This window comes from Lynx canadensis, chromosome E3 (genome assembly GCF_007474595.2).
Source record: "Lynx canadensis isolate LIC74 chromosome E3, mLynCan4.pri.v2, whole genome shotgun sequence".
NCBI lineage: Eukaryota > Metazoa > Chordata > Mammalia > Carnivora > Felidae > Lynx > Lynx canadensis.
The window spans coordinates 9,946,625-9,958,806 of NC_044318.1; the positions used below are offsets into that span (position 1 = coordinate 9,946,625).

General features: G+C 44.6%; 1 protein-coding gene across 4 annotated transcripts in view; it reads right to left on the bottom strand.

Moving 5' to 3' along the window:
- Positions 1-12,182, bottom strand: part of TXNDC11 (thioredoxin domain containing 11) — a 61,002-nt gene that overhangs the window by 46,675 nt on the left and 2,145 nt on the right. For 3 of the 4 annotated variants that reach the window (XM_030300639.1, XM_030300640.1, XM_030300638.1), the window contains exons 2-3: positions 7,158-7,374; positions 3,532-3,629 (exon numbers count right to left, since the gene is read on the bottom strand). In XM_030300639.1, the coding sequence (XP_030156499.1) occupies positions 3,532-3,629; positions 7,158-7,374 (315 nt within the window). Of the gene's footprint in view, positions 1-3,531; positions 3,630-7,157; positions 7,375-12,182 lie in introns of those variants that run through there. The other variant, XM_030300641.1, reaches the window with a different exon arrangement.

Below are 12,182 nucleotides of genomic sequence, written 5' to 3' on the forward strand. Positions count from 1 at the left end.
GACCTGTTACGTGTAACTGAAATCATCAACACCACAAAACGAAAATGTCTCGCTTTAGGATCCTGACTGCTTCACAGGGAAGTAGCCTTCTGTGTCCCAGCAGGTGAAAGGAGGGCCAACTAAGCATTTCATGTGAGGAGAGGTACAAACAGCCACTGCCGTTCTATGACCTTAATTCAACTGCAAATGGAATATCAAAGCAGAGAACATTCATTCATTCTAGCCTCTAGAAAAGAAAAAAAAAAAAATCCCCAAACAATATGTCTTTAAAAAAAACAAAACCAAACAGAGAGGCAATCCTGGAAACTGACCAAAACTGCTAAAGGATTCCAGGATCTTAAGTACGTAATTCAACAAGCAGAATTTACTTTTATACATCACTCTTATGTTTTTTTATTGTTTATTTATTTTTGAGAGAAAGACAGAGAGAGAGACAGAGAGCGCGCGAGAGCATGAGTGGGGGAGGGGCAGAGACAGAGGGAGACAAGAGAATCCAAAGCAGGCTCCAGGCTCTGAGCCGTCAGCACAGAGCCCGACGCGGGGCTTGAGCCCATGAGCCATGACGTCAAGAGCTGAGCGCAAGTCAGAGGCTCGATCGAATGAACCACCCAGGCACCCCATACACATCACTCTTAAATAAGAAACAAGGTACACAGTTGGCCCTTGACCTACTAAAACGTACTTATTAAATATTCCCACAGGCACTTACACAAGGGATCACTACATCACCTTAAGCCTATTTAAAGTTTTATTGCGACAAAATAAGATTATGTGAAGGGACAAACCCAGGGACCTGCAAAAATGGTCTTATTTTCCTTTCCAGCTGTGCTGAGGGATGCCCAGGAATTGGATTTAGCATTGCTAAGCAATAATACCAACATTCAGTTATCCTTCTAAGCTAATCAGAGTCCTCACATGGCCTTCTTCAATCTTGCACAACACAGTCATTCCTCAAATATAACTGAAGGGTATGTGGCGGGGAAGTGGAGTAAGGTGAAATTCAACAACTCCAGAACCATTCTGTCCACACAGAAACTGACATTATGCTTCCTGTTCATTGCAGCAATAAACAGTCAAGAATTACATAAATGCTGTGAGATCCCAATAGTAAATGGTTATGTAAATGAACACACACACATAATGTGATGCAATGACCACAATTCCTCAGCGTGTACTGCAAAAGATGAGCCCAAACAAAAGAATGTTAGCATGAAAAAGGTAAAAACAGCATTCTACATGCACAGCTGGGAGACAGAGTTAACAGTTCGATCAATTCAAGACTTGTTAACTAACTTAAGCTCAAAAATTACCACCGCCACGACCCCATCGGCTGCCAACAATGCTTAATTTAAAGGAAGAAATCGAAAAATCATCTGATAATTTATTTTCTTCCGCAAAAAGGGGTCAAATATCTGGAAACCTCATCTACTCAGGCAAACAGGCTCCGGGAGTGCTGCTATAAGGATCCCAGTGACTTGTGAAAGCGGAGGGAACCTCGGAATGCAGGATGCACAGTGCATTTTACCAACACGCCATCACTGCCACGACCACAGGACAAGCTGGTCTACGGCTGCAGGGCCTTGGGGAGAGTGTTTTAAGAAACGACTCCCTGCTTCAGAGCCTTTAAAAAACTTTCCTCCTCACTGGTATCAACACACGCCAAAAAATGAAATCCACTTAAGCAAAACAGAAAATCTACTAATTTCTTCAAGCAGCTACTACGACACTAGTTTAGCCGTTACAAAAACAGCAACAACAAAAATACAAACTGCAACATCCTGCCCAGTGCCGGGGCCTAGGTGCTGCGTGTGCAAGCGCTATTAACCAAAACAACCTCAAGTCTACTGACTGGTCACAAGAGAGCTTGGGTGAAGAAACGCATTCGTTCACATGCATTATGTATAAAACAGAGGGCTTTTTAGGTATTTCTGTGCCTGAGCACTTTCTTCTGTTTCAGGTACACTGGGCATGGTGGATACTGAAATGAGTAGGACGAGGTCTGCACTAATTGAAACAAGTAACACTCAACAGGCGAAGAGGAGGGGCCACACTTCGAGGGCAGCAGCAACCTCAAATCCCTCATCAGGAAAATGAGAAGGCTGGACTAGATGCTTCTAAGGTTCTCTGCGTGGCCTTGCACTCTTTCTATAAATCTAAGAAAACAGGGTAAGACAATATACTGCACAGCCATACGGCCCAAAATGGTATTTTGCACTGTGTTCAAGGGCACTCTCCTGATTGCAATATCACATCAAGCTAAGCCCACCTCTGGGCAGCTGGCGTGCTTACCTAGAGTTGCAAGGCCTATCCTCCTCGCTAGGCACCTGTGCCCTATTTCCTAGCCCCCCGAAAAAGAAATGCAGGGACCTTCGCAGGGCAAACTTATTGATCCCATTACAGAGCACAGAGCTTTTACATCTTCAAATCTAACATTACGATATGAGAAGGATTCTTCTATCTAGAATAGACTTTGAAGGTGGAGACGGGGTAAAAAAGTGCATTTTTGCTCAAGTATTATTTACCAGCTCCTAACAAACAGTTCTACGAGCCACACAACATTTTGCACCGGAAACGTGAAGTGTGATGGAGCATGACAGTCCGCAAGTGATACTTTGATGATGTCTGTCATAAATCCCCACTGACGGAAACCCAAGAAGTTCAGACAGAGGAGGGAAAAATGCAGCATAAAAAGTAAGGCTCTTACTAATGAAAGCTTCCGTGCCCATTTTACCTTCATTAACAAACTTCAAGCCAATTACACTGAAGCCGTCCCCTTTCTTCAAACTTCTTCAAGTCAGATTTCAGACATTATTTAACACACACAGCAAGGTCTGGGCAGTATTCCAAACTCAAACACCAGTATTTGTGCAGCATAATAAACTGACTCCCTAAGTGGGATACAGACTAAAGGCAGCCTCTTGTTACTTCGGGCTAGATGAATGCACTGGGGGACAAAATTTATGAAAACCTTTTAGGGTTTCAAAGCTCTCTGGGTTTCAGTATCATGGGCACACGATTGTGGACTCGTAGTAATTTTCGTCCCAGTTGAAAAGGTGCTACGACTCCCTCCTGACTATGCTATGTTGCCAGGTAGCAGGGTAAGGACTTCTGTGTATTCTCACACAATAAAATACTTGTAGGTTACCCGCAATATACAGCCACACAATGGGGTGCCAGAATTATCAAAAACAATGCTGTAGACTATGTAATGGCATGACAAGATTTTCACAAAAGCAAGAAAAAGCGGTTTAGAAAATACTATCACTACATGACCCCCCCCCTTTTTTTTATTAAAAAAAAAAAAAAAGAGGGTGGGTATGTAGAGTCACAAGAAGATATAAATCAAAACACACAGAGGTTATGTAAGGTTGATAAAATATCCAGACCCTTTAACTGATGTAGTTTTGCTTCTCTGTATTTTCTCAATTCCCCACAGTGAATATCTAATACTTTTAAACAGACAAAAGAATTTGCTTTGGAACTTAATTGGAATTAGAAATCAAAATCTGAAAACTAGTTAACAGCTCTTACCTCCGATGATACAGATGTATTACAGGGAAATGAAAGAAGTGCTTCTGTCTTCTGCATTTCCCCTGGTTCCACCAACAGTTAATTGCCACAAACAACACCTGCAGAGCCAAAAAAGGTTTCAAATGACTATGAATAACAACTGAAAAATTACCAAGATTTTAAAGATAAAATTATAGAAATGGAACTATTCCTCTCTGAAACACAAAGTATGAAAAAAAATTATTTTGAGTATTCAAAGAAGATCATCATTTACCTCTGCAATTAAAAAGAAAGACTCTCCTCTATGTGTCTAGCTCGGACACTAGCATTTTAGTAGCATTTTATAGTTGAGCCCAAGAGGGAAATGGTTTCATTTGAAACCTAAAAAATATTTTTCATGTTTATTATTGAGAGAGGGAGAGACAGAGAGAGACAGAAGGTGTGCGAGAGAAGGAGGGAGACAGAATCCGAAGCAGGCTGCAGGCTCTGAGCTGTCAGCACAGCGCTGGACACGGGGCTCGAACTCACAAGCCTTGAGATCATAACCTGGGCCGAAGTCGGACGCTTAGCTGACTGAGCCACCCAGGAGCCTGGATTTGCTTTGAATTCTAAAGTGAATGAGCAAGCATTACACTAAAACTCAGTAGAAAGAAAGACAGGTCTTTTGATAGTCAAACTGAGGATATGAGAAGGAAAAAAAAAAAAAACCTGCAAATAAAACATCGCTAAAGCCAAAGGACCGTTATTAATGAGTATATTAAACACGAATAAGGTAACAGATGATTAAGGCATGCTCTGAAATGGAATATTACACAGCAAAAGTATGAGTTAAATACATATTTATAGGTAGATGCTGCAGTATTTAAATCTCCAATCTACTGTGAAACGTCCCCAAACCAAGATGAGTTAACAGATGAGAGCAGAGTTTCTCAGCTTTTGCACTACGGCTATTTCGGCCTTCTGTCGTTAGGAGGGTCTGTGTTACGTGCATTTCTGTTGTGCGGGGCCGTCCCCCACGCTGGGGGCGCCATGTCCGGGAGTAACCTGGCCTCTACCCACCCCAGGCCAGCAGCTCCCCCTCCAGAGCAGCGGTAACCAAAAATGGCCCCAAACCCTGCTCACGGTTCTCTGGGGGAGAAAACTTCCTCCAGTTGAGAACCACTGACTAGAGGAATACTAAGATGAATAAATACATGATAAAACAAGCACAATAAAATGTGAATAGCAAAACTCTCGTGGCAGGTATATATAAATTCCTTCATCTTTGCTACGTGAAGAAATTTTCATAAGAACATTGAAAAAATACGAAAACTACAAATGGAAAATCACTTTCAAATGCCTTCCTTGTACTTACTAAGTAGCAGTATTGCTCTAAACTCTGTAGAGGCTCTATGGAGCCATTTACGAAAAAGAAAAGCAACAAAATCTTTACTTAAGGGGACATCTCACTTTTTTACTCAAAAATAGGGCACACTCTACCACATTTGCTAATTTTACTAAGCGGTATGGCTTAAAAGATTTTTTGCCTGTTTCCAAGAATAAACCCCCTCCTTCTCCCTAGTGAGAACACAGAATAACCTAAGCTCTCCATTTGGAAGGAGCTGGGAAAAAAAAAAAAATGTGAAAAAAGCAGTGCCCATTAGTTGTGGATGGCACCATCACCTCCGCCACTTGTCATGTGATCTCTAGCCGAGCGGGCCACCGTGGAGGTGTGAGGTCCCGCTTCCAACAACAGGGACGTGAGTGCCAGCCCCAGAGCTGCCGGGAGAAAGCACAGAGCCCGGCACACCAGAACGCCGTGTCCACCGTCACTCGGAAGGACGGTTAGACGGCAAATAACCGACACCCTGGAACACAGTACATTCTCCCCGTGTTCCCCACATGTTCTCCAATTTCAGAAAACTTGGTGGGGAACACCTGCCTCCCAGGGCTCCAGTAGAGTTCCTGTTTCCTCCCTGGAAGGGTCTACCAGGTTATTTGCATTTTTTTTTTTTTTTTTTGAAGTGAGCTCTACTGCCCAATGTGGGGCTTGAACTCATGACCCTAAGAATAAGAGTCACTTGCTTTGCCAACTGAGCCAGCCAGGTGCAGCTCTTACTAGCCATTTTTCAAGGGGGAGGACAGTAAAGGGAGCACAAGAAATTGACTGATCCCCTGGGTCCCAAGTCAGAGCACAGAATCACACCCCTGAGAATCCATGTCATTGGAAACAGGTATAATGAAGAGCTAGATTTAAACAGTGCTTTGCACCACATTCAGGGATATATATAACGGTTTGAAAGGCTTTGCCAGGCCGGGCAAAAAGCCTCACCAGCATTTATAACATTGTTACTAAGAAGAACCAACCCAGAGTTCCAAAGAAACTTGGGACCCCAGCTGCCTGCATGAGTTACCTCAGATCAGTGGTTCCCAGCAGCCGCCTCTCAGAAATCTGTGGGAGGCTCGCTCTCTGGCTTGTTGCAACGACCCAGATGCTGCAGGGCATGTGTCGGCAGGGGCTGCAATGACCCAGATGCTGCAGGGCATGTGTGGGCAGGGGCTGCAATGACCCAGATGCTGCAGGGCATGTGTGGGCAGGGGTTGCCCTAGGGGTACGTCTGGGATGATGTTGTGTCATCCCAGAGCAGCTTTAAATGTGCAAACGATGTGGGGAAAACCCGTTTATCACTCAAGCCTAGGACCGAACTCCTTTTTATATGTGAATCCACATTATGGCTTTTGTATGCACCGAATTTCCCCGGAAGGCAACGCCTATATAAATACAGGGCAGAAAAGACTGGTTCCGGACCTTACCAAGAGATGTTCACCAATTAGGAAACTCGAATCACCGTTAAGCAGAGCCCCTCCGGTAACTGAGTTTCTGACACACCACACCTTTATGAGTCTGCATTTCCAATCGCCCACCCGCAGTCGTTCCACATAAACGGACAGAAACTACCTTGCCTGAGCATTTACATACGGAAACACACATGGTCTAGTTATACATTATTTTGGTCTCCCCCACCTTTATGCGGTAATTAGTGTATTGGATTGAGTATCTTGAAATCATATGTGTAGGGAAATTTTATCACCTATGAATTCCTTTTCAGGACGGAAAATGGCACATCACAAAAAACCTGTTGCATAAATGGCAATGGGGACCCACTGAGTTGAAAACTACTGCCACAAAGAGGACTCACGGGCCCATATATCCCTCGTGTCTAAGCACAAAGGTGACCTTCATTAAGTATCTGTTGCATTTGGCTCTCTGGTCCAAGTATTTTTATTTTTTTTCAAGTATTTTTAAATACGTCTACGTAGTACTCGTGACACATAAATTTGTCTTACGGTAAACAACTAATCAAATACCAAAAGGAGAGTCAACTACGTCTTCCAGCACTGAAACCAAACAGCATGGGCCCCTTCGGTGAGCACTGAGCTGTGCCACAGGGAAATGCACCTTCGGCTTCCTCTCCGGCCGCTACCCACCTATGACCCTCCCAGCCAGAAATCCCGTTTGTTTACAGAAGCCTTCACGATGGATGACGCGAGGCTCCGGGCCTTCACCCGGGCTAACTCAGCCAGCGGGGCAACGTGTGCCTCTGTGGGAACGACCCGCCCGGCACACGGTCACTCGATTCGATTCTCGGGTTCAACGTCAGCATTACCTGGTCCGACAGCTGACTCGCTGCTTGCTCAATCTCTGACCTGGCAGCAATGGACTGTCCACACCACGGAGCGTAGAAAAACAGCAGCACCACCTCTGAATCCCGGCGAACGTGCTCTGCGTAGTCCAGCTGCCCCTGGAAGAGGTCAAGAACCGGAGACCTCGAGGAGAAAAAGCTGACAGGTGGCTTTGCTGGTACTATCACATCTTTTGCTCGACTAAAAAAGAGCAGACACAGACAAGATCGCTAAGTTTATCTTCTTCTGAGGACAGCTTCGTGTGGAAGGAGCACAGAGCTTAACAGACAAACCTCTGGCGTAAGGAAAAGGAGTTCCCAAACCACTGTCCTGGAGTAAAAAATATTCTGTGCTAAGGCGATACTTGGCTGAGAGAAAGCAAGCAAGACATAAACGATAAGCTGAAAACGCCTTTCTAATATTGTCTCCCCAGATGTGGGATGGAAAGGCAGCAGACAAGGAGGATGTCTTGGAATAACCTGTATTCTTCCCTCCCACACCCCAAACACTCCATCCTCGGCTCTCTGTGGCAGGAGCCACAACGTCAGAACCACCAGCGAGCTGGCTCAGAACTAAGGGGAGGGAGCACACGCGGGCTACCGCTACTAAGATTTGTATGGCAAATTCTTACATCAACTGAACTTCGAGAAAACACTAAGTTTCTTAGCTGCAGTAGGCCTGTACTTATCCAGGGCATTCTGGCAGAAGTAATACATATTGGGAAGCATCACTATAATGGAGTTGGGGGGCCAGATGAGGGGAGCCAGCACCTCTCCAGGTCAATTACAGGGAAAATGATCAATTACAGACTCCAACAGGAGAATCCTCAACAGGAAAAGAAATAGGGGCCCCAAGAGGAAAAGATAGAACACCTCCTACCCAAAACTGACCACTTCATCAGCGATGAGCCAATGAAAAACTGTCATCCCCCTGAACTCTTGCTTCTCTCCAATTTACTTTCATTCACAACAACCCCTCCCAATTTCTTCCTTCTCCATAAAATAATGTTCCTCTCCTTTGTATGTGGGACTTGCCTATGGCCTGCCAGAGCTTGTATGTCCCAGATTACAATTCTCTGCTGTTCCTGAATAAACCCACTTTTCTGGTAAAGTAACTTAAAAAAAAATTTTTTTTTTAATGCTTATTTATTCTTGAGAGAGACAGAGGGTGAGTGGGGGAGGGGGAGAGAGAGAGAGGGAGCCACAGAATCTGAAGCAGGCTCCAGGCTCCAAGCTGTCAGCACAGAGCCCGACGCGGGGCCTGAACTCACAAACCACGATGATCATGACCTGAGCTGAAGTCAAACACTTAACTGACTGAGCCACCACAGTATCATGATCCCAAGGCTAGTAATGATGAACAACAAAGTAACAGCCCATTTTAACTGGACACCAGGCTTCCTGAATCCCTGAGGTTCTCAAAAGGGAGAGATCAAGAGGAGACAGGAAAAACTGAGTGATCTGAAGTCACAGAGCCGCCACGACTTTTCCCATCAAGACAAAAACGGTCTTGGCTGAGGCTGCATATCCCACCATGTGAAAGGAGCCTATGAACACCTTGAGCTGTTCACACATCTGCACTAACATGGCATAAAACCATAATGGTGGTGTAGCCAAGAAACCAACAGAATAAAAATGGGACCCGAGAAAATACTCCATTAACCCAAAAAGCAGAAGGATCAAGAAACGAACAAAAATGGAAAACAAATAGCCAGAAAGTAGACTTATTTCCAACAATATCAATCATTCCATTAAACATAAAAGGACTAAACCATCCAGTTAAGAGGAAGAGAATGCCAGACTGGATAATGAAGCAAGACCCACCGTAAGAACTGAAACAGGGGCGCCTGGGTGGCTCAGTTGGTTGCGTCCAACTTCAGCTCAGGCCACGATAGCACAGTTTGTGGGTTCGAGCCCCATGCATCCGGCTCCAGAGAGACAGTGCAGAGACTGCTTGGGGTTCTCTCCCTCACACACACGTGCACACACACGCTCTCTCTCTAAAAAATAAATAAGCAAAACTTAAAAAGAAAAAAAAAAAAAGAACTGAAACATACTATAATTGGATGAGTCTCAAAATAAGTACACCAAATGAAAGAAGCAAGACACTAAAGAATACGAACAACATTAATGCATTTATACGTTTCCAGAAAGGACACGTTCTGGGGAGAAGGAAATCTTACGCGTCTCAACTGAAAGCATGGAGGTGGTTAAACTTATGTCATCAACCTGTACGTGTCACATGTGTAATTCCACTGAGTGTAACATACACCACAATGAAGCTGATGAGGAAAAAAGCTTGGCCGCTGTGCCCCCTCGTCAGCAAGGCTTGCTCTGACAACTGAAGCGGGAGCCCTGACTTCTTCTCTCAGCTCCCTATTGGTTGTCTTTATACCCCTCACCACAATCGGTAACTTACTTCTTTTACCGATTATTTATCTACTCTACCACGTCATTAACTGCATGAGGGCAAGAACCCTATCTTTTCCACTGGTAGATCCTCACGATTTATAGCGCCTGGTACTCTGAAGTTCAATAATTTGTGAAATGAACAAACCCACCCTACTCACCTCACCTGAACATACACAAAAGGAAATTAAATACAAACCCATACAGAGAGACATTATGAAGAACACTCAGAACCCAAGTACCAGAGGCCCATGTGTTTTACTAGGGACGATCCTAAGGGCCACATCCTTATGTTCTAACTTCACAAATGTGTCCAAATGAACCTGATGATCTGGTTTCTCGGAACACAGCAGAGGAGCAGGAAGGAAGAACGAGGAGGGAAGCGCTGCCAGCTCTGAGGCATGCAGCAGACAGACAGGTATTTAGAACCAAAAAAGAAAGTGTCAACACCCAAGACCCAGACTCCTCTAAGAGTCCTGGGTCATATAGCACAAGGGAAGGAACCCACACCTTCCTCTGCATCGAGAAGGTGTTAGCTTCCTGAATTAAGAAGACAGATTTAAAATTACTACTTCCCTATTTTAGCCAAAACTATCAATATCCTAAAGGAGCGGTAGTACCAAAGAGCAAATCCCCTATTTACTCACTCAAACTAACGTTTCAACCCAGCAGTCAGGGAGCTTAGGCAAAATGTCTTTATAACCTGAAAAACTCAGTCACTTACACAGTAATTCAAAAAATGCTCATCAAGCACATGTTGTTTACACTTCAGAAACTGCACTACAGGTACCAAGGCTATATAGCAGAGGGCGTAATAACATCCTCAAGGGACTTACTTTCTCGAGGAAGGAGACAGGCCGACAACCAAACACGTAAGCAACAGACAAAAAGATCACGGCTGCGTGGAAAATGGAACAGGGTGATTTGGCAGGTGACAGGGCATCTTTTAAGCTGAGACCCGAAAGACAGGCAATCATGCAAAGAGATGACGGAGGCCCTGTGTGTGACACATTATTAAAAGCCCCCAAGTTCCCCTCCTTGGAAGTCCTTTGCTACTATTCAAACTGGGTGCAGAGTGTGAAATGACGCAATCTGAGGAAAAACGTAGGTCTGTGACAGCCAAAGGGCACTGACGAACTCAGTATTACTGCCCCGCGTGCTCAGAGCAGGTCCTAGACTAAGTCAGCCAGGTAAACACGTGGCCCATCAAAAGGGAAACATTAACCAGGGAAGAGAAACATCTGCCTCTGCTCCACCAGAAAGGTTGACAAGCTTCCATTTAACTCTTAAGTTCGCTACACATTTTTGAGACACTGTATCTAGATCAAAGATTTCCTGCAGCTTTGAAGGCTAGTAAGTAGTCTCAGGTACAAAAGACTCCAGAGCTGCTTGCAAACAAAACAGGCAGGCTGCAGCTCCCAAGTTTTATAAGAAATACACACACCCCTACACCTCCATCCAAAGAGGATCTGAAGCAGCTTTGAAATTAGAAAATGCGAGAAAGCAAAATGAATATACGCACAAGTACATATATAGATACAGACACACAACCTTTTTCCCTCCAAAACCAGGGTGAAAGGAAAGAGAGCAGGATGAAGCTATGGAGATCCACTGCAGAGAAAGGCAGGTAAATAAAGATTAAAGAGGCGCCTAGGGGGCTCAGTCGGTTTGAGAATCTGATTCTTGGTTTCAGCTCAGGTCACGATCCCAGGGTCATCGGGTGGAGGCTGCTTAAGATTCTTTCTGTCTCTCTTTCTCTCTCTCTCTCTGTCTCTGCCCCTCTCCCCCGTTCAAGTGTGCTCTCTCTCTTCCTCTTAAAAAAAAAGATTTAAGGCCCCCCAAAATGCACAATTATTGTGTTTCAACACCCAACCTTTTTTTTTTTTTTTTAACGTTGAGAAAGACAGCGAGCAAGGGACAGAGAAAGAGGGGTACAGAGAATCCCAAGCAGGCTCCGCGCGGACAGGGGCAAGCCCGATGTGAGTCTCCAGCTCACAAACTGTGAGATCATGACCTGAGCCAAAGTCGGACGCTCAACTGACTGAGACACCCACGCGCCCTTAAATCAACCTTTTTTATGTGATCTGGTTTGAACTCAGCTAAGCCACCAATACTGACAAGGGCTGTCACTGATCTTAAGCCTGGAGCTATTAATGAAAATAAAATTTTTTAAAATCCTACTCTCCCGGAAACCTCTGTCTTCATTAATGCAAAAATCTTAAAAGTAAAATAGAAAAAGGGGACCAGACATGTTAGTGTATGTAACAGATGATGACACCCTTCAATCAAACGAGACTCTCCAAAATCAATCTCAGCCTACTGAATGACGGTCCAGATTTGCCAGCAGCAGAGCAAAGCTGGACAGGCAAGCAGCCATTCACCGCTCCCTCCTAGCCTGAAGCAGGAAGGGACCTTGCTCTGCCGGCTCCAGTAACTCGATTTACACAATTCCTGCTTCCCCAAATCTCAAAGGACCTTCTCAGCCATTTAAAGTCAGGTTCTTTCAGAACAAACACTAAGCATTATTTCTACAGATGAACAAGCGGGAAGCTTCCCACCCTGGAGAGGGGGAACCTCTCTTCCTACTTTGAACCCACGTGA